At 47.4% G+C, this 23,493-nt stretch overlaps 1 protein-coding gene across 1 annotated transcript in view; it reads left to right on the forward strand.

The window, feature by feature from the left end:
• Positions 1-21,526, forward strand: part of LOC115158888 (ras-related protein Rab-6B) — a 77,954-nt gene extending 56,428 nt beyond the window's left edge. Inside the window, exon 6 of the mRNA XM_029708306.1 lies at positions 16,543-21,526. Coding sequence (XP_029564166.1) covers positions 16,543-16,607 — 65 coding nt within the window. The 3' untranslated portion in view covers positions 16,608-21,526. The remainder of the gene's footprint in view (positions 1-16,542) is intronic.
• Positions 21,527-23,493: the final 1,967 nt, after the last annotated feature.

Below are 23,493 nucleotides of genomic sequence, written 5' to 3' on the forward strand. Positions count from 1 at the left end.
ATAAAACCTATATCCTCCATGACAGGTCAGCAGATAAAACCTATATCCTCTATGACAGGTCAGCAGATAAAAACCTATATCCTCTATGACAGGTCAGCAGATAAAACCTATATCCACTCTGACAGGTCAGCAGATAAAACCTATATCCTCTATGACAGGTCAACAGATAAAACCTATATCCTCTATGACAGGTCAGCAGATAAAACCTATATCCTCTATGACAGGTCAGCAGATAGAACCTATATCCACTCTGACAGGTCAGCAGATAAAACCTATATCCACTATGACAGGTCAGCAGGTAAAACCTATATCCTCTATGACAGGTCAGCAGATAGAACCTATATCCTCTATGACAGGTCAGCAGATAAAACCTATATCCACTATGACAGGTCAGCAGATAGAACCTATATTCTCTATGACAGGTCAGCAGATAGAACCTATATCCTCTCTGACAGGTCAGCAGATAAAACCTATATCCTCTATGACAGGTCAGCAGATAAAACCTATATCCACTCTGACAGGTCAGCAGATAAAAACCTATATCCTCTATGACAGGTCAGCAGATAAAACCTATATCCTCTATGACAGGTCAGCAGATAAAACCTATATCCTCTATGACAGGTCAGCAGATAGAACCTATATCCACTCTGACAGGTCAGCAGATAAAACCTATATCCACTATGACAGGTCAGCAGGTAAAACCTATATCCTCTATGACAGGTCAGCAGATACAACCTATATCCTCTATGACAGGTCAGCAGATAAAACCTATATCCTCTCTGACAGGTCAGCAGATAAAACCTATATCCTCTATGACAGGTCAGCAGATAAAACCTATATCCTCTATGACAGGTCAGCAGATAGAACCTATATCCTCTCTGACAGGTCAGCAGATAGAACCTATATCCTCTATGACAGGTCAGCAGATAGAACCTATATCCTCTATGACAGGTCAGCAGATAGAACCTATATCCTCTCTGACAGGTCAGCAGATAGAACCTATATCCTCTCTGACAGGTCAGCAGATAGAACCTATATCCTCTATGACAGGTCAGCAGATAAAACCTATATCCACTCTGACAGGTCAGCAGATAAAACCTATATCCTCTATGACAGGTCAGCAGATAAAACCTATATCCTCTATGACAGGTCAGCAGATAAAACCTATATCCTCTATGACAGGTCAGCAGATAAAACCTATATCCTCTATGACAGGTCAGCAGATAAAACCTATATCCACTCTGACAGGTCAGCAGATAAAAACCTATATCCTCTATGACAGGTCAGCAGATAAAACCTATATCCTCTATGACAGGTCAGCAGATAAAACCTATATCCTCTATGACAGGTCAGTAGATAAAACCTATATCCTCTATGACAGGTCAGCAGATAAAACCTATATCCTCTATGACAGGTCAGCAGATAAAACCTATATCCTCTCTGACAGGTCAGCAGATAAAACCTATATCCACTATGACAGGTCAGCAGATAAAAACCTATATCCTCTATGACAGGTCAGCAGATAAAACCTATATCCTCTATGACAGGTCAGCAGATAAAACCTATATCCTCTATGACAGGTCAGATGAGTGTCAGCAGCAAGCCTGAGTTACAGAGGAAAATATTAAACTATCCAGTTGGTCTGTATTATTACACAGACCAACAAACCCCAGACCCCATAACTATGTAGTGGGGAGGGTGGGAGGGGGAGGGTGGAGGTTGCGACCAGCCAGCACTAGGGCCAAGTGGGTTAAATTATTCTGACAAACCAGTCTCTTCACTGGATTAAACATTGTCCTGGTGCCAAGATGCTGTTGGCCAGGATTAAGTTTATCTGACACGTGTGTTGTGTTTCATGTTACCTCAGGAACACTTGATTGTCAAGAGCCAATAGTCTTCAATGAGACCCACATGCTTATGTTTTATTTTTCCAGGCTCTCATGTGCCATTGAGTTGAGCCATGTAGTCATCTTGACCTGTTCAGTCATCACCACAGATAATACATTTTTGACCTGTTCAGTCATCACTACAGATAATAAATCCCTGACCTGTTCAGTCATCACCACAGTAGCTGTGTGACCCATAGAACTATAATGTCCAGAAAGGGGTAGGAACTTCTGGCCATTTTCCTGTTACATGGGTGCGCTCGTTATGTCTTCTAGTCCACCCAGTGTGCCGTCATTGACTTGAATGGGAAGGCCAGTTGTATGGGTTATATTTCTATGGTGTGGCCTCCTCACAGTAGTCGAGTCAATAATCAAACAATCCTTTATTAGTTAGATCAACTAATGTGTCACATATAGAACCATGTTATTACAGTAATAAATATGTACTGACAGGGATTATAAGAGAAACGTATCACGTTACCAGATCATTTGTTTCTCTGCTGCAGTCGTGTAAATCAAATCAAATAAAATAAAATAAAATAAAATAAAATGTATTTATATAGCCCTTCTTACATCAGCTGATATCTCAAAGTGCTGTACAGAAACCCAGCCTAAAACCCCAAACAGCAAGCAATGCAGGTGTAGAAGCACGGTGGCTAGGAAAAACTCCCTAGAAAGCCCAAAAACTAGGAAGAAACCTAGAGAGGAACCAGGCTATGAGGGGTGGCCGGTCCTCTTCTGGCTGTGCCGGGTGGATATTATAACAGAACATGGCCAAGATGTTCAAATGTTCATAGATGACCAGCAGGGTCAAATAATAATAATCATAGTAGTGGTCGAGGGTGCAACAAGTCAGCACCTCAGGAGTAAATGTCAGTTGTCTACATCTGTACTTTACGTTGTTATTTACTCCTTTACATTCCTTAAGAATATAATGTATTTTTTACTCCATACATTTTCCCTGACACCCAAAAGTGTTAGTTACATTGTTGAATGTTTAGCAGGACAGGAAAATGTTCCAATTCACGCACTGATCAAGAAAACATTCCCAGGTCATCCCTACTGCCTCTGATCTGGCAGACTCACTAAAAACAAATGCTTCGTTTGAAAATGATTTCTGAGTGCCCCTGGCTATCCGTAAATTAAAATAACAAGAAAATGGTGCCGTCTGGTTTGCTTAATATAAAGGAATATTGAATGATTTCTACTTTTACTTTTGATACTTAAGTATATTTCAAACCAAAAACTTTTACTCAAGTAGTATTTTACTGGGTGACTCACTTTTACTTGAGTGATTTTCTATTCAGGTATCTTTACTTCTAATTTCAAATGTTTGTGTGGAATGAGGAGGAGAGGGGAATGAGGAAGGAGAGGAGAGGGGAAGGAGGAGGCGAGGAGAGGAGAAGGAGGAGGCGAGGAGAGGGGAATGAGGAGGAGAGGAGAGGGGAATGAGGAGGAGAGGAGAGGAGAAGGAGGAGGCGAGGAGAGGAGAAGGAGGAGGCGAGGAGAGGGGAATGAGGAGGAGAGGAGAGGAGAAGGAGGAGGCGAGGAGAGGGGAATGAGGAGGAGAGGAGAGGGAAGGAGGAGGAGAGGAGAGGGGAATGAGGAGGAGAGGAGAGGGGAATGAGGAGGCGAGGGGAGGGGAATGAAGAGGAGAGGAGAGGGGAATGAGGAGGAGAGGAGAGGGAAGGAGGCGAGGGGAGAGGGGAAGGAGGAGGCGAGGAGAGGAGAAGGAGGAGGGGAAGGAGGAGGCGAGGAGAGGGGAAGGAGGAGGAGAGGAGAGGGGAATGAGGAGGCGAGGGGAGGGGAATGAGGAGGAGAGGAGAGGGGAAGGAGGAGGAGAGGAGAGGGGAATGAGGAGGCGAGGAGAGGGAAGGAGGAGGAGAGGAGAGGGGAATGAGGAGGCGAGGAGAGGGAAGGAGGAGGAGAGGAGAGGGGAATGAGGAGGAGAGGAGAGGGGAATGAGGAGGAGAGGAGAGGGGAATGAGGAGGCGAGGGGAGGGGAATGAGGAGGAGAGGAGAGGGGAATGAGGAGGAGAGGGAAGGAGGAGGAGAGGAGAGGGGAAGGAGGAGGCGAGGAGAGGGAAGGAGGAGGAGAGGAGAGGGAAGGAGGAGGAGAGGAGAGGGGAATGAGGAGGCGAGGGGAGGGGAATGAGGAGGAGAGGAGAGGGAAGGAGGAGGAGAGGAGAGGGAAGGAGGAGGAGAGGAGAGGGGAATGAGGAGGCGAGGGGAGGGGAATGAGGAGGAGAGGAGAGGAGAAGGAGGAGGCGAGGAGAGGAGAGGGAAGGAGGAGGAGAGGAGAGGGGAAGAGGAGGAGAGGAGAGGGGAATGAGGAGGAGAGGAGAGGGGAATGAGGAGGCGAGGGGAGGGGAATGAGGAGGAGAGGAGAGGGGAATGAGGAGGAGAGGAGAGGGAAGGAGGAGGAGAGGAGAGGGGAATGAGGAGGAGAGGAGAGGGGAATGAGGAGGCGAGGGGAGGGGAATGAGGAGGAGAGGAGAGGGGAAATGAGGAGGAGAGGAGAGGGAAGGAGGAGGAGAGGAGAGGGGAAGGAGGAGGCGAGGAGAGGGAAGGAGGAGGAGAGGAGAGGGAAGGAGGAGGAGAGGAGAGGGGAATGAGGAGGAGAGGAGAGGGGAATGAGGAGGCGAGGGGAGGGGAATGAGGAGGAGAGGAGAGGGGAATGAGGAGGAGAGGAGAGGGAAGGAGGAGGAGAGGAGAGGGGAAGGAGGAGGCGAGGAGAGGGAAGGAGGAGGAGAGGAGAGGGAAGGAGGAGGAGAGGAGAGGGGAATGAGGAGGCGAGGGGAGGGGAATGAGGAGGAGAGGAGAGGGAAGGAGGAGGAGAGGAGATGGAAGGAGGAGGAGAGGAGAGGGGAATGAGGAGGCGAGGGGAGGGGAATGAGGAGGAGAGGAGAGGAGAAGGAGGAGGCGAGGAGAGGGAAGGAGGAGGAGAGGAGAGGGAAGGAGGAGGAGAGGAGAGGGGAATGAGGAGGCGAGGAGAGGGAAGGAGAGGAGAGGGAAGGAGGAGGAGAGGAGAGGGGAATGAGGAGGAGAGGAGAGGGAAGGAGGAGGAGAGGAGAGGGGAATGAGGAGGCGAGGGGAGGGGAATGAGGAGGAGAGGAGAGGGAAGGAGGAGGAGAGGAGAGGAGAGGGGAATGAGGAGGCGAGGAGAGGGAAGGAGGAGGAGAGGAGAGGGGAATGAGGAGGAGAGGTCCTGCCTCCCAAATGAGTCCAAAATGGCACCCTATTCTCTCTATATAGTGCACTTCTTTTGACCAGGGCCTATGTATATAGTGCGCTATATAGGGAATAGGGTGCCATTTGAGACTCACCTCTGCTTAATGGAACAGAGCCAGTGTTTTGTTACAGCGCTCCCTGGACAGTATCGATCTCTCTAGTGGGGCTGAGGCAACATCCAAGACACTCGTCTTTCCACACCTACCTGCTAGCCATGACGAGGAGGAGGGGGAGTGGGGGGCACAGGGCAGGAGGAAGCCTGGCAGAGGAACAACTGATTAAGCATTTTAATATTCAGTCTATCTCCTCTATCAAGGTGTATTACACACCCACAAACCCAGCTCGGCTGTAGTTTTAAACATACACATGGACTAAAGTTGTAAAAGAAAACAATAAGGACATATAGTAAATGTGTAGATTATTATTTTCTCTCAACGATTCCATTGTTGTTTCTCCCTTCTGTTTGTGTTAGGATCAACACTTTTACCCAATCGCACAGTTTGAGGTGGAGAGGACATTTGAACATCTTGGCCATGTTCTGTTATAATCTCCACCTGGCACAGCCAGAAGAGGACTGGCCACCCCTCATAGCCTGGTTCCTCTCTAGGTTTCTTCCTAGGTTCTGGCCTTTCTAGGGGAGTTTTTCCTAGCCACCGTGCTTCTACACCTGCATTGCTTGCTGTTTGGGGTTTTAGGCTGGGTTTCTGTACAGCACTTTGAGATATCAGCTGATGTAAGAAGGGCTATATAAATACATTTGATTTGAGAGGAGAATGGGTGGCTGATATTTTAGATTATATTTTAGACAATATTTAACGCAGACCAGATCTTGAAATTGCCCGTTTTGAAATGGGTGGGTGTGTTGGGGATGGGGGGTGTGTGATATGAGAATTATGTTCTCAATGTTAACTTCAATTAAAATACTCAGTCTGCCATCCAGAATGTGTAAGATTCTGGTTGAACAACACAGACAGAGGACCAGCTTACAAGAATCAGAATTGTTTATTCAGGAGAGCGCTCTGAAGTCCATTGTACAGAGACATCATTATATACCAGGCTCCGTATTCACACACACACATACACACAAACATTAAGGCCCCGGATCTCTTAACACTGTAGATCATTACCCAGCCGACAGTTTTATTCCTCTGAGATTAGGGAAACCTTGAGGGGAACTCCCTCTCATATCTGAAACCCTCAGAGTCCTAGCTAGGTCAGCTCATCCACAGTTTAACAGTTCTTGGTGTTTATTCAAACCCACAGACCCCCATTCCTCTCCTATCCTAGTCAATCTCATGAGACTTATGCTTAACCCTTTAGTTACTCATTCTACAGGCTATATCGACCATATTCCTAAATTCAGGGTAGAATTATTGAATCTCAAGCAGGAATTCCTTTATTAACAGGGTGTCATACTGGAGGAGTGTGATTTACTATTGGTGTCAAGGCCTGAGGCACAAACCTCCTCTCTGTTTTTGTGGAGCAATCTCTTCCCTCGCTTTAGGCCCTGGCCTGCATCTCATCTCCTCTGCAGAGCAGCAGAGTGGCAGAGGAGAGAGGATGGTCTGGATGCAACGCAGGATTCTGACAGAAAAAAGGTTCGTCCACGTTAGTAGGAATCAGGAAAACAGGCTTTTAGCTCCTCTGTGACCTGGGATGTGTCTCGAAAGGCCCCTGATTAACCTATATAGTGGACAACTTTTGACTAGAGGCAAGGGCTCTGTAGTAAAGTAGTGCACTATATAGGGAATAGGTCCTGGTCTAAAGTAGTGCACTATATAGGGAATAGGGTGGCATTAAGGAAACAACCCTGGTTAGCTTTCATTTGACCTGTTTATAAATGAACCAAATCAAATTTAATTTGGTGTACACCTGTACAGTGAAATACTTACTTACAAACCCTTAACCAACAATGCAGTTTTCAGAAAAAATCCCTGAAAAAGTAAGAAATAAAAGTAACAAGTAATTAAAGAGCAGCAGTAAAATAACAATAGTGAGACTATGTACAGGGGGTACCGGTACAGAGTCAATGTGGAGGCTATATACAGGGGGTACAGGTACAGAGTCAATGTGGAGGCTATATACAGGGGGTACCGGTACAGAGTCAATGTGGAGGCTATATACAGGGGGTACCGGTACAGAGTCAATGTGGAGGCTATATACAGGGGGTACCGGTACAGAGTCAATGTGGAGGCTATATACAGGGGGTACCGGTACAGAGTCAATGTGGAGGCTATATACAGGGGGTACCGGTACAGAGTCAATGTGGAGGCTATATACAGGGTGTACCGGTACAGAGTCAATGTGCGGGGACACCGGTTAGTCGAGGTAATTTGTACATGTAGGTAGAGTTATTAAAGTGACTATGCATAGATGATAACAGAGAATAGCAGCAGCGTAAAAGAGAGGGGGGTGGGGAATAGTCTGGGTAGCCATTTGATTAGATGTTCAGGAGTCTTATGGCTTGGGGGTAGAAGCTGTTTAGAAGCCTCTTGGACCTAGACTTGGTGCTCCGGTTTTGCTTGCTGTGTGGTAGCAGAGAGAACAGTCTATGACTAGGGTGGCTGGAGTCTTTGACAATTTTTAGGGCCTTCCTCTGACACCGCCTGGTATAGAGGTCCTGGATGGCAGGAAGCTTGGCCCCAGTGAGGTACTGGGCCGTTCACACTACCCTCTGTAGCACCTTACGGTCGGAGGCCGAGCAGTTGCCTGTCACGGCTGTCGTATGATGAAGGAGCGGACCAAAGCGCAGCGTGTGTATCGTACCACATTTTCTTTATTAAACTGTGAAACTATTGCAATACATACAAATAAACTAAAGAACAAAAACAACAAACTGTGACGAAGAGGTGAAACATACACTCACTCAAAAACAATCTCCCACAAACCCAGGTGGGAAAAACAACTACTTAAGGATGATCTCCAATTAGAGACAACGATGACCAGCTGCCTCTAATCATCCCAACAAAACAACATAGAAATACAAAAACTAGAACATAACAACATAGAAAATCTAAACTAGAAAAAACCCATCACGCCCTGACCTACTCTACCATAGAAAATAACAGCTTTCTATGGTCAGGACGTGACATTGCCATACCAGGCAGTGATGTAACCAGTCTGGATGCTCTCGATGGTGCAGCTGTACAACTTTTTGAGGATCTAAGGACCCATGCCGAATCTTTTCAGTCTCCTGAGGGGGTAATAGGTTTTGTCGTGCCCTCTTCACGACTGTCTTGGTGTGTTTGGACCATGTTAGTCTTTGAATTCGTGATCTATGAATTTAAAACATTTTTATCCTCCATGTCCTCCATTCAACCCATGTTAGTTTTTTTATTACAGACTGGGCTGTTGGCTGATAAAGAAGGTGTGACTCCAGACAGTCAGTGGAATATCAAAACACCTCGCCCTTTCTGTGTCTAAATACATCTATGACATTGCCGGTATAAATCTACTGCAGCCGGTCTCATTAGTAAACACATGCAGAGGCTAATCTGGAGTCTACTGATGAGGCTACAGCAGAGCACCTCAAAGCCCTCAGTCACCTTTTAATATCCTTCTGCCCTGATAACACAATACATAATGGAAAGCATGACTTTCTAGTCTCTACCCCCTCCATAATCAGGACCATCCAGCCGGTGTCAGTGGCAGATCTGACTGCTTTCCGAATCTGACCTTCGCGTCGATCTGCGTCACAAACTGGTTTTCTGCTTCTCGCCCATAGCGCCGCTATTAATGTTGCTATTACCAGTCAAGTGTGTGAGCAGTTCATGGGATTAGTGAAGACAGATTGGGCAAGGTGCTGCAAGCTAACCTTAGCTAACAAGCTAGCAGCTAAATCCATGACTATACAGTGCATTCAGAAAGTATTCAGACCCCTTGACTTTTCCCACATTTTGTTACGTAACAGCCTTATTCTAAAATTGATTCAATTGTCGACGTCCCCCACCCCACCCACCCCACATCAATCAACACACAATACCCCAGTCTGAGGTGCTGAGCACTCTGGAGCAGGTTTTCATGAAGGATCTCTCTGTACTTTACTCCATTCATCTTTCCCTCGAATCTGACTATTCTCGCAGTTCCTGCAGCTGAAAAACATCCCCCCCCCCAATGTCGACTGGAAATTGAGAGGCATAATAGCCAATACCATTGTTTTAATTAGTTCATTGATTAGTTATTCCCATAATTGCCATAGCAATTAGTCTGCACAAATGATTTCATTAGCGACCTGTGAGAGATATATTGTCCTACAGGTAGCAATCTCTGTCCTCAGAATCTCTGGCGTTCAAGAAAAGTTACAATTTACAAAAGTGTTCAACTCAGTTTCCTTGATAATGGTTTCCAGCATATTATGGGCAGAACTTCACTGAAAAGCAAGAACATTTGTATATTGTAATTCTATTAGCAGAATACCTTATGTGACTCGTTTCTGGTAACAAAGTGGCACTGTAAATTATTTTTTTTTAACACAGTTTAGCAACAATGGATAAATCTGCCCTCCTCTTGCTCATCAGTACAGTTAGAAACATTCGTTGTAGTATTGGGGACAAAGGGATTTTCCTCCTCGGTTTCTCTCAGCTATGGGGGACAGGTCATCAGCCGGGAACCGGGGCCTTCCCTGTGGCTCAGTTGGTAGAGCATGGTGTTTGCAACACCAGCATGGTGTGCGCAACGCCAGGGTTGTGGGTTCGATTCCCAGTACAATTTTTTTTTTTTTTAAATGCATGAAATAAAATTAAATGTATGCATTCACTACTGTAAGTCGCTCTGGATAAGAGCATCTGCTAAATTACATTTTTTTGTAAAATTATTATTATAATTTTTTTTTAAAACACCTGTAGAAACAAAAAGAAACACAAATTATGCAAGCGGGGGCAGCAGCATCTAGAAGACAGGCGGGGTCAGCAGCATCTAGAAGACAGGCGGGGGCAGCAGCATCTAGAAGACAGGCGGGGTCAGCAGCATCTAGAAGACAGGCGGGGTCAGCAGCATCTAGAAGACAGGCGGGGGCAGCAGCATCTAGAAGACAGGCGGGGGCAGCAGCATCTAGAAGACAGGCGGGGGCAGCAGCATCTAGAAGACAGGCGGGGGCAGCAGCATCTAGAAGACAGGCGGGGTCAGCAGCATCTGGAAGACAGGCGGGGTCAGCAGCATCTGGAAGACAGGCGGGGGCAGCAGCATCTAGAAGACAAGCGGGGTCAGCAGCATCTAGAAGACAGGTGGGGGCAGCAGCATCTGGAAGACAGGCGGGGGCAGCAGCATCTAGAAGACAGGCGGGGCAGCAGCATCTAGAAGACAGGCGGGGGCAGCAGCATCTAGAAGACAGGCGGGGGCAGCAGCATCTAGAAGACAGGCGGGGGCAGCAGCATCTAGAAGAGAGGCGGGGGCAGCAGCATCTGGAAGACAGGCGGGAGCAGCAGCATCTAGAAGACAGGCGGGGGCAGCAGCATCTAGAAGAGAGGCGGGGGCAGCAGCATCTAGAAGACAGGCAGGGTCAGCAGCATCTAGAAGACAGGCGGGGGCAGCAGCATCTAGAAGACAGGCAGGGTCAGCAGCATCTGGAAGACAGGCGGGGGCAGCAGCATCTAGAAGACAGGCGGGGGCAGCAGCATCTAGAAGACAGGCGGGGGCAGCAGCATCTGGAAGACAGGCGGGGGCAGCAGCATCTGGAAGACAGGCGGGGGCAGCAGCATCTAGAAGACAGGCGGGGGCAGCAGCATCTGGAAGACAGGCGGGGGCAGCAGCATCTGGAAGACAGGCGGGGGCAGCAGCATCTAGAAGACAGGCGGGGGCAGCAGCATCTGGAAGACAGGCGGGGGCAGCAGCATCTGGAAGACAGGCGGGGGCAGCAGCATCTAGAAGACAGGCGGGGGGCAGCAGCATCTAGAAGACAGGCGGGGGCAGCAGCATCTGGAAGACAGGCGGGGGCAGCAGCATCTAGAAGACAGGCGGGGCAGCAGCATCTAGAAGAGAGGCGGGGGCAGCAGCATCTAGAAGACAGGCGGGGGCAGCAGCATCTAGAAGGCAGGCGGGGGCAGCAGCATCTAGAAGACAGGCGGGGGCAGCAGCATCTAGAAGAGAGGCGGGGGCAGCAGCATCTAGAAGACAGGCGGGGGCAGCAGCATCTAGAAGGCAGGCAGGGTCAGTAGCATCTAGAAGACAGGCGGGGGCAGCAGCATCTAGAAGACAGGCAGGGTCAGCAGCATCTGGAAGACAGGCGGGGGCAGCAGCATCTAGAAGACAGGCGGGGGCAGCAGCATCTGGAAGACAGGCGGGGGCAGCAGCATCTGGAAGACAGGCGGGGGCAGCAGCATCTGGAAGACAGGCGGGGGCAGCAGCATCTAGAAGACAGGCGGGGGCAGCAGCATCTGGAAGACAGGCGGGGGCAGCAGCATCTGGAAGACAGGCGGGGGCAGCAGCATCTAGAAGACAGGCGGGGCAGCAGCATCTGGAAGACAGGCGGGGGCAGCAGCATCTGGAAGACAGGCGGGGGCAGCAGCATCTAGAAGACAGGCGGGGGCAGCAGCATCTGGAAGACAGGCGGGGGCAGCAGCATCTGGAAGACAGGCGGGGGCAGCAGCATCTAGAAGACAGGCGGGGCAGCAGCATCTAGAAGAGAGGCGGGGGCAGCAGCATCTAGAAGACAGGCGGGGGCAGCAGCATCTAGAAGGCAGGTGGGGGCAGCAGCATCTAGAAGACAGGCGGGGGCAGCAGCATCTAGAAGAGAGGCGGGGGCAGCAGCATCTAGAAGACAGGCGGGGGCAGCAGCATCTAGAAGGCAGGCAGGGTCAGTAGCATCTAGAAGACAGGCGGGGGCAGCAGCATCTAGAAGACAGGCAGGGTCAGCAGCATCTGGAAGACAGGCGGGGGCAGCAGCATCTAGAAGACAGGCGGGGGCAGCAGCATCTAGAAGACAGGCGGGGTCAGCTGGAGGAGCTGCTCGGGTTGCCCGTAGACAGCAATGCCGTTGTGCAATGGAATCACTACCTTCTCATAGTTCCCAAAGGGCTGTAACACAAAATAGATGAGTTGAAAGGCAACCTGTCAGGTCTGGAACAAATTAACTACTAAATAGAAAAGTATTTTCTTCCAAAAATTACATTTGTAACCTTCAAATATCACAACAGGAAAATGTGTTCATATCATTGATCAGCCCCCTTTCAGATTCTCTGGAACTGTTCCCACTGTTGACAATATTTACTGGTATGTAAACAAAAAAACTTGACTTCCAACAAACAAAATGTCACAAACAAGAACTCAGTGGGAGAGGATGGGTCTACAATATGAATAGAAATACATTTTAATTCATTCCTTAAAGTATCCCTTATGTTGTAATATCACTGTATCCTTCAGTACAGGACTGGGCATATAGATGATGAGAGAGCACACTCGGTTATGTCCTAATTCTACTCCCTTCTCCCTAAGTGTGCACTTGCAAACTCCTTGTCATGAATTGCATAGAAGCATAGAATTAGAAGGAGGGAGTTCCCATTGCTATATCCATGCAAGAAAGTATATAAGTGCACACTTTGGGAGAAGGAAGTGAATCGGGACGTAAACATGACTTGTAAGTCCAATGAATTGGAGTACTGCCTATGAGGAGGAAGGGTGGTCCACACAGTCTGTTCTCAGTGTGTGATGCATGATGTGTCTTTGTGTTACACAATCCAGTGCCAAGTAATGACTTGGAACCAGTACAGTATCGACCTGTATGCTTTCAACCCTTCCACCTCTTAGCTATCCATCCAAGCAGTAATACCAATGGGATAGCTACAGTGTATACCAATGGCATAGCTACAGTGTATCAGCAGTAATACCAATGGGATAACTACAGTGTATCAGCAGTAATACCAATGGGATAGCTACAGTGTATCAGCAGTAATACCAATGGGATAGCTACAGTGTATACCAATGGGATAGCTACAGTGTATACCAATGGGATAGCTACAGTGTATCAGCAGTAATACCAATGGGATAGCTACAGTGTATCAGCAGTAATACCAATGGGATAACTACAGTGTATCAGCAGTAATACCAATGGGATAACTACAGTGTATCAGCAGGAATACCAATGGGATAGCTACAGTGTATACCAATGGGATAGCTACAGTGTATCAGCAGTAATACCAATGGGATAGCTACAGTGTATCAGCAGTAATACCAATGGGATAGCTACAGTGTATCAGCAGTAATACCAATGGGATAGCTACAGTGTATCAGCAGTAATACCAATGGGATAGCTACAGTGTATCAGCAGGAATAGATGTGCTCAGTGAACACGCCCTCCTGTTTTGTCCACCACCACTCTTCTCCATCCACATCTGAAACTCCTAAACAGACAGAAAGACAGACAGGCAAGCAGACAGACAGAAGGATGGACACACACACACACAATGTGGAAATGAAAACAAATGTAAAGCTAAATGTTCTATTATAAATGTATGACAAGCTGTCAGATGACGCCTTGATTACCCACATACCATAGTGATCTCATAACTTACTAGCTGGCTGTGATCTCATCATAACTTACTAGCTGGCTGTGACCTCATCATAACTTACTAGCTGGCTGTGACCTCATCATAACTTACTAGCTGGCTGTGATCTCATCATAACTTACTAGCTGGCTGTGATCTCATCATAACTTACTAGCTGGCTGTGACCTCATCATAACTTACTAGCTGGCTGTGACCTCATCATAACTTACTAGCTGGCTGTGACCTCATCATAACTTACTAGCTGGCTGTGACCTCATCATAACTTACTAGCTGGCTGTGACCTCATCATAACTTACTAGCTGGCTGTGACCTCATCATAAATTACTAGCTGGCTGTGACCTCATCATAACTTACTAGCTGGCTGTGACCTCATCATAACTTACTAGCTGGCTGTGATTGAAAATATATCTCCATATTATCTAGTTAGCCAGATAATTGTTTCAATGCACCTTTCAAATATGAAATTTCAAGACAAAAAAAATACACTTACCTTGGAGTGTTTTGTTAACGTCTTTTTTTTCCTTCTCCTGTTAATGTAGTTATCTAGGCTTGCCAATGCCACGGTTCGCTAGCTAGCATCATATTAACTGCTAGCAAGCATTTGTCGTAGCAACAGTAACTACGGGGCGGAGTTATGGGAACAAAAGCAGCGAATCAACTTCCAAAAACACACAGATTGTCGTGACAGTCACAGTCATTCAGATGCGATAGGCAGTCAGATCTGGTCCTGATTATGGAGGGGGTATCAATAGAGCCTGGGGACCAAGTTATCCCCTCCAGAGTCATACTCTCTCATTACAGGAAGTAGGGGTGCTGAGGGTGCTGCAGCACCCCCTGAAAAGAAATCGGAATAATTTGAAATGTTGTATTTATTTTTGGGCCTTTAATAGTCCTTATGTATTAGAGGATATATCCATCTGTAGCGCCAGCGGGGATAAAAATATTTCTAATTTGTTGTTGCTAACATTAGCTAGGTGGCTAAATGCTCACTACAGAATGGATAACATGACTTCCTGGTCCTCTACCTCCTCAATAGAATGCCCACTACAGAATGGATAACATGACTTCCTGTGTGGCTAGTCATCCCTCCTCATCTGAAGGTGATAGACCTTCTCTGGAACAGACTTCCCTAAACCAGGCTGCTGGTGTCGTCACCAGGGGCCACAGGGCTCCTTTGCAATGGTAGTATGTGTGATTGGGATGGGGGATTCTGATTGGCTGATCCTCTGGAAATGTCCAGGCATATGTGATGTTAGCAGGACGTCCTTCAGATGACATTTAACAGGACTCAATAACATACCAGACACACACACACACACACACACAAATGACATGCACGTAAACACACACATACACAAACGGCACGCACATGCACACACAACAGGCGAACACAGAGACACACTGGTGCCATGGAAACCGCCCTGCCATGGCCTCCAAGGAGCGTGTCATTTGGGTGTGTATATAACCTGCCGTGGTGACGAGGCTCGGTCCCAAATGGAACCCTATTGTCTTTACCGGACCCTTATCACAAATAGTGCGCTATACACTATAGAGAATAGGATGCCATTGGGGACGCGGGCAGAGAGACAGGAGAATGATGTCATATATCAGACAGGGGGGTGGCTGTGAGCTCATTTAATGAAGAGATTAAATACAACCAAATGGGCTTTAGAAGTCTATCCTGTTCCTTGATATTTTCTTTATGTCTTTTCTTGAAGAACGCTGTTGTTTTGCTTACTGTGTGTATTGAATGTAGCTAATATCTATACACACTACGGAAAGAGACATATTTTAAAAATCTCTTTAAGCTGTATGATTTACTCCGTTCCACTAATGGCTGTCACTGTAAACAAGATGGAAGCAGGCAAGTCTTTACCGCATTGATTTTAAGCTCACTTAAAAAAAAAAAAAGGGCTCTATCAAGAGTTACAGCGTGATTGAAATTTAAAAGGACAACGTTCCCGTGTTCAGCGGAAGCTGCATTCACAGTAACCGCTGCAGATGTCTGCTCCATAAGGAAATGACCTTCACATTTCTATTTCCTGTAAGGCTTCAGCGATCCAGATTGAATATAGAGTCCTAACCTTATATTAAAGTAGTAGAAGCTCTGTGTTCCACAGGAGGACAATATGTTGGATGGTTCATACGTGGTCCTGTTCACGCCCTTATGCATTGCTGCCTTGAAAAGGTACGGCTTTAGTAGTAGATGTATGAACAACAGCACCACCTAGTGCCATAGAGGTCATACTGCAGAGACACGTTAGAGCAGTACCATGTTATGGCAATAGAGAGCAGTAGATAGATACATGAGTTTCAGACACACCTTTGTTACGTCCCAAATGGCACCCTATTCCCTATATAGTGCACTACTTTAGACCAGAGCCCTAACACCCTATATAGTGCACTACTTTAGACCAGAGCCCTATTCCCTATATAGTGCACTACTTTAGACCAGAGCCCTAACACCCTATATAGTGCACTACTTTAGGTCGAACGTAGTGCACTGAAGAGAATAGGGTTCCATTTGTGTTACATTGGTGTCCAGCTGTAGGATTGAGAAGAGCTACTGTTCGAGGAGAAGACTTGGACTGTGATAGGAGACACACACTGTAACACAGACACACACACACACACACGTTTTTATTCTTGCATTGTTTTTTATTATTATTGTTTGTATATCATTGTACTTTAAATTTGTGTGACTTGTGTTACTTGTCAAGTTTTGTGTTTTTTGTGGACCTCTGCAAAAGCTCATGGGGATTCAAATAAACAAATATTTAATTCCTTAAAATTAGGTAAAGGTTAGGGTCAGTTTCAAATTTTGGCTAGTCGTTTTAAAAGGGTCAGCTGTGTCTCTATAGTCTGTCCTACTGGTTAACTTGTTTGCAAATGTGTTTCCAAAGCTTCCTTAACCAGCTTTTCCCCAGTGATTGACATCAAGCTGGACAAACCACAGGAGCCTGCAACCACTGAAGGCGGGTGCTCCTGTTAATCCCAACACCTGATTCTGCATCTTCATCTCCACCACATGCTTGTTGTGTTGGTTCGCCTCCAGTAGAGCTTTCAGATTGGAATTTGTCTTAATTACTGGTCATCAGTTGGAAACTAGCGTTACATACATTTCAGTTGTAAAATAGTGTACTTTATTAAAAGGAATTGCCAAAAAAAGTCTTACATTTACAAAATGATCAACAACAACAACAAAAAACTTAACCCTCTCAAACATGTGAACTATACTTTTTTTTTTGTTGAAAAAGTAGAATGTAGGTGATTTTTTTTTTCTTTTATATTTTTGTATAAAATGAAATGTTTTGAAAAGTTGCAGATGACTGAGTTCTCCCCTTGTATGTATCCCCAATGGCACCCTATTCCCTATGTAGTACACTACTTTTAGACCATAGCCCTATGGCACTAGGGTATAGGGTGTCATTGGGATGGAAGGAACAAGCAGCATGGAACAAGCAGTCCAATGGCTAGACAGAGGGCACACTATTCCCTATGTAGTGACCCCTAGGGCTCTGGTCAAAAGTAGTGCACTATATAGGGAATAGGGTGCCAATTTGGATGCTGTATATCTAACGCATGTTGTTCTTTTTTTAGTTTTTTTTTAGGTACTATTGTGCTGTCTACTGATGTACACGAGTTTGAATATGTAAATGATCTTTGATCATGTGACTTAATGCACTCTTTAAATATGTCTTGATATTTTATGTTTTTGTTTTTCACAAAATGCTGTGAGTGAAACTGCATTTGTATACTTGAGTTTAGCCCATCTTCCATTGTCAAAAGTGTATTCGTTAGTGTGTGTAAATGTACGCTTTCTATATTAGGCAACTGTACATCGCAACCATCCACAGAGGGCAGCAGCCAAGCGGTGTCCTCACTGAGGCCCATGTTCTAGCTGGTTATCACTACTGTAGAGGGCAGCTGCCAAGCGGTGTCCTCACTGAGGCCCATGTTCTAGCTGGTTATCACTACTGTAGAGGGCAGCTGCTAAGCGGTGTCCTCACTGAGGCCCATGTTCTAGCTGGTTATCACTACTGTAGAGGGCAGCTGCCAAGCGGTGTCCTCACTGAGGCCCATGTTCTAGCTGGTCATCACTACTGTAGAGGGCAGCTGCCAAGCGGTGTCCTCACTGAGGCCCATGTTCTAGCTGGTCATCACTACTGTAGAGGGCAGCTGCCAAGCGGTGTCCTCACTGAGGCCCATGTTCTAGCTGGTCATCACTACTGTAGAGGGCAGCTCCAAAGCGGTGTCCTCACTGAGGCCCATGTTCTAGCTGGTTATCACTACTGTAGAGGGCAGCTGCCAAGCGGTGTCCTCACTGAGGCCCATGTTCTAGCTGGTTATCACTACTGTAGAGGGCAGCTGCCAAGCGGTGTCCTCACTGAGGCCCATGTTCTAGCTGGTTATCACTACTGTAGAGGGCAGCTGCCAAGCGGTGTCCTCACTGAGGCCCATGTTCTAGCTGGTTATCACTACTGTAGAGGGCAGCTGCCAAGCGGTGTGTCCTCACTGAGGCCCATGTTCTAGCTGGTTATCACTACTGTAGAGGGCAGCTGCCAAGCGGTGTCCTCACTGAGGCCCATGTTCTAGCTGGTTATCACTACTGTAGAGGGCAGCTGCCAAGCGGTGTCCTCACTGAGGCCCATGTTCTAGCTGGTTATCACTACTGTAGAGGGCAGCTGCCAAGCGGTGTCCTCACTGAGGCCCATGTTCTAGCTGGTCATCACTACTGTAGAGGGCAGCTGCCAAGCGGTGTCCTCACTGAGGCCCATGTTCTAGCTGGTTATCACTACTGTAGAGGGCAGCTGCCAAGCGGTGTCCTCACTGAGGCCCATGTTCTAGCTGGTCATCACTACTGTAGAGGGCAGCTGCCAAGCGGTGTCCTCACTGAGGCCCATGTTCTAGCTGGTCATCACTACTGTAGAGGGCAGCTGCCAAGCGGTGTCCTCACTGAGGCCCATGTTCTAGCTGGTCATCACTACTGTAGAGGGCAGCTCCAAAGCGGTGTCCTCACTGAGGCCCATGTTCTAGCTGGTTATCACTACTGTAGAGGGCAGCTGCCAAGCGGTGTCCTCACTGAGGCCCATGTTCTAGCTGGTTATCACTACTGTAGAGGGCAGCTGCCAAGCGGTGTCCTCACTGAGGCCCATGTTCTAGCTGGTTATCACTACTGTAGAGGGCAGCTGCCAAGCGGTGTCCTCACTGAGGCCCATGTTCTAGCTGGTTATCACTACTGTAGAGGGCAGCTGCCAAGCGGTGTGTCCTCACTGAGGCCCATGTTCTAGCTGGTTATCACTACTGTAGAGGGCAGCTGCCAAGCGGTGTCCTCACTGAGGCCCATGTTCTAGCTGGTTATCACTACTGTAGAGGGCAGCTGCCAAGCGGTGTCCTCACTGAGGCCCATGTTCTAGCTGGTCATCACTACTGTAGAGGGCAGCTGCCAAGCGGTGTCCTCACTGAGGCCCATGTTCTAGCTGGTCATCACTACTGTAGAGGGCAGCTGCCAAGCGGTGTCCTCACTGAGGCCCATGTTCTAGCTGGTCATCACTACTGTAGAGGGCAGCTGCCAAGCGGTGTCCTCACTGAGGCCCATGTTCTAGCTGGTCATCACTACTGTAGAGGGCAGCTGCCAAGCGGTGTCCTCACTGAGGCCCATGTTCTAGCTGGTCATCACTACTGTAGAGGGCAGCTCCAAAGCGGTGTCCTCACTGAGGCCCATGTTCTAGCTGGTTATCACTACTGTAGAGGGCAGCTGCCAAGCGGTGTCCTCACTGAGGCCCATGTTCTAGCTGGTTATCACTACTGTAGAGGGCAGCTGCCAAGCGGTGTCCTCACTGAGGCCCATGTTCTAGCTGGTTATCACTACTGTAGAGGGCAGCTGCCAAGCGGTGTCCTCACTGAGGCCCATGTTCTAGCTGGTTATCACTACTGTAGAGGGCAGCTGCCAAGCGGTGTGGCCTCACTGAGGCCCATGTTCTAGCTGGTTATCACTACTGTAGAGGGCAGCTGCCAAGCGGTGTCCTCACTGAGGCCCATGTTCTAGCTGGTTATCACTACTGTAGAGGGCAGCTGCCAAGCGGTGTCCTCACTGAGGCCCATGTTCTAGCTGGTTATCACTACTGTAGAGGGCAGCTGCCAAGCGGTGTCCTCACTGAGGCCCATGTTCTAGCTGGTAATCACTACTGTAGAGGGCAGCTGCCAAGCGGTGTCCTCACTGAGGCCCATGTTCTAGCTGGTCATCACTACTGTAGAGGGCAGCTGCCAAGCGGTGTCCTCACTGAGGCCCATGTTCTAGCTGGTCATCACTACTGTAGAGGGCAGCTGCCAAGCGGTGTCCTCACTGAGGCCCATGTTCTAGCTGGTCATCACTACTGTAGAGGGCAGCTGCCAAGCGGTGTCCTCACTGAGGCCCATGTTCTAGCTGGTCATCACTACTGTAGAGGGCAGCTGCCAAGCGGTGTCCTCACTGAGGCCCATGTTCTAGCTGGTCATCACTACTGTAGAGGGCAGCTGCCAAGCGGTGTCCTCACTGAGGCCCATGTTCTAGCTGGTCATCACTACTGTAGAGGGCAGCTGCCAAGCGGTGTCCTCACTGAGGCCCATGTTCTAGCTGGTCATCACTACTGTAGAGGGCAGCTGCCAAGCGGTGTCCTCACTGAGGCCCATGTTCTAGCTGGTTATCACTACTGTAGAGGGCAGCTGCCAAGCGGTGTCCTCACTGAGGCCCATGTTCTAGCTGGTTATCACTACTGTAGAGGGCAGCTGCCAAGCGGTGTCCTCACTGAGGCCCATGTTCTAGCTGGTTATCACTACTGTAGAGGGCAGCTGCCAAGCGGTGTGTCCTCACTGAGGCCCATGTTCTAGCTGGTTATCACTACTGTAGAGGGCAGCTGCCAAGCGGTGTCCTCACTGAGGCCCATGTTCTAGCTGGTTATCACTACTGTAGAGGGCAGCAGCCAAGCGGTGTCCTCACTGAGGCCCATGTTCTCAGTGCCACATCACTAGCTGGTTTGTGTTTCTCTGTCGTGTGCAGTGTTTGTTTCACAGTTACTCACTGCCATGCCACTCCTGTTGCTGCTGCACTGTATCATACTGTCTGTGTCATCGTGATTAGGCGTGAGTCCCAAATACCACCGTACTCCCTATATAGTGCACTACTTTATACGGCGAGGTAATTCTTAATTTGGATAGTCCATTTACACTAACAATTAAACAATCTACTAACCCTAACCTTGCCTCAACCCTTATTGTAAACCTAACCCCTACCCTGACCCTTATTGTAAACCTAACCCTACCCTAACCCTTATTGTAAACCTAAGACCCTACCCTGACCCTTATTGTAAACCTTAACCCAAACCCTGACCCTTATTGTAAAACCTAACCCCTAACCTAACCCTTATTGTAAACCTACACCCTACCCTGACCCTTATTGTAAACCTAGACCCTACCCTGACCCTTATTGTAAACCTAACCTTTACCCTAGCCCTAACCCTTATTGTAAACCTAACTCCTACCCTGACCCTTATTGGAAACCTAACCCCTACCCTGACCCTTATTGTAAACCTAACCCCTACCCTGACCCTTATTGTAAACCTAACTCCTACCCTGACTCTTATTGCAAACCTAACCCCTACCCTGACCCTTATTGTAAACCTAATCCCTACCCTGACCCTTATTGTAAACCTAACCCCTACCCTAACCCTTATTGTAAACCTTAACCCCTACCCTAACCCTTATTGTAAACCTAACACCCTACCCTAACCCTTATTGTAAAACCTAATCCCTACCCTGACCCTTATTGTATACCTAACCCCTACCCTAACCCTTATTGTAAACCTTAAACCCTACCCTGACCCTTATTGTAAACCTAATCCCTACCCTAACCCTTATTGTAAACCTTAAACCCTACCCTGACCCTTATTGTAAACCTAACCCCTACCCTAACCCTTATTGTAAACCTAACCCCTACCCTAACCCTTATTGTAAAACCTAATCCCTACCCTAACCCTTATTGTAAACCTAACCCCTACCCTGACCCATATTGTAAACCTAACCTTTACCCTAACCATAACCCTTACCCTAGCCCTAACCCTTATTGTAAACCTAAACCCTACCCTGACACTTATTGTAAACCTAACCCCTACCCTGACCCTTATTGTAAACCTATCTCCTACCCTGACCCTTATTGTAAAACCTAACCCCTACCCTAACCCTTATTGTAAACCTAACCCCTACCCTGACCCATATTGTAAACCTAACCTTTACCCTAACCATAACCCTTACCCTAGCCCTAACCCTTATTGTAAACCTAAACCCTACCCTGACCCTTATTGTAAACCTTACCCCTACCCTGACCCTTATTGTAAACCTATCTCCTACCCCGACCCTTATTGTAAACCTAACCCCTACCCTGACCCATATTGTAAACCTAACCTTTACCCTAACCATAACCCTTACCCTAGCCCTAACCCTTATTGTAAACCTAAACCCCACCCTGACCCTTATTGTAAACCTAACCCCTACCCTGACCCTTATTGTAAAACCTACCCCCTACCCTGACCCTTATTGTAAACCTAACCTTTACCCTAACCATAACCCTTACCCTAGCCCTAACCCTTATTGTAAACCTAACCCCTACCCTGACCCATATTGTAAACCTAACCTTTACCCTAACCATAACCCTTACCCTAGCCCTAACCCTTATTGTAAACCTAAACCCCACCCTGACCCTTATTGTAAACCTAAACCCCACCCTGACCCTTATTGTAAACCTAAACCCTACCCTGACCCATATTGTAAACCTTAAACCCTACCCTGACCCTTATTGTAAACCTAACCCCTACCCTAACCCTTATTGTAAACCTAAACCCTACCCTAACCCTTATTGTAAAACCTACCCCCTACCCTAACCCTTATTGTAAACCTAACCCCTACCCTAACCCTTATTGTAAAACCTAACCCCTACCCTAACCCTTATTGTAAACCTAACCCCTACCCTGACCCATATTGTAAACCTAACCTTTACCCTAACCATAACCCTTACCCTAGCCCTAACCCTTATTGTAAACCTAAACCCTACCCTGACCCTTATTGTAAACCTAACCCCTACCCTGACCCTTATTGTAAACCTAACTCCTACCCTGACCCTTATTGTAAACCTTTACCCCTACCCTGACCCATATTGTAAACCTAACCTTTACCCTAACCATAACCCTTACCCTAGCCCTAACCCTTATTGTAAACCTAAACCCTACCCTGACCCTTATTGTAAACCTAACCCCTACCCTGACCCTTATTGTAAACCTAACTCCTACCCTGACCCTTATTGTAAACCTAACTCCTACCCTGACCCTTATTGTAAACCTAACTACTACTCTGACCCTTATTGTAAACCTAATCCTACCCTGACCCTTATTGCAAACCTAATTCCTACCCTGACCCTTATTGTAAACCTAACCCTTACCCTAACCATAACCCTTACTCTAACCCTTATTGTAAACCTACCCCCTACCCTGACCCTTATTGTACACCTAATTCCTACCCTGACCCTTATTGTAAACCTAACTCCTACCCTGACCCTTATTGTAAACCTAATTCCTACCCTGACCCTTATTGTAAACCTAACCCCTACTCTAACCCTTATTGTAAACCTAATTCCTACCCTGACCCTTATTGCAAACCTAACCCCTACCCTAACCCTTATTGTAAACCTAACTCCTACCCTGACCCTTATTGTAAACCTAACCCCTACCCTAACCCTTATTGTAAACCTAATTCCTACCCTGACCCTTATTGCAAACCTAACCCCTACCCTAACCCTTATTGTAAACCTAACTCCTACCCTGACCCTTATTGTAAACCTAACCCCTACC

Source organism: Salmo trutta, chromosome 22 (assembly GCF_901001165.1).
Source record: "Salmo trutta chromosome 22, fSalTru1.1, whole genome shotgun sequence".
NCBI lineage: Eukaryota > Metazoa > Chordata > Actinopteri > Salmoniformes > Salmonidae > Salmo > Salmo trutta.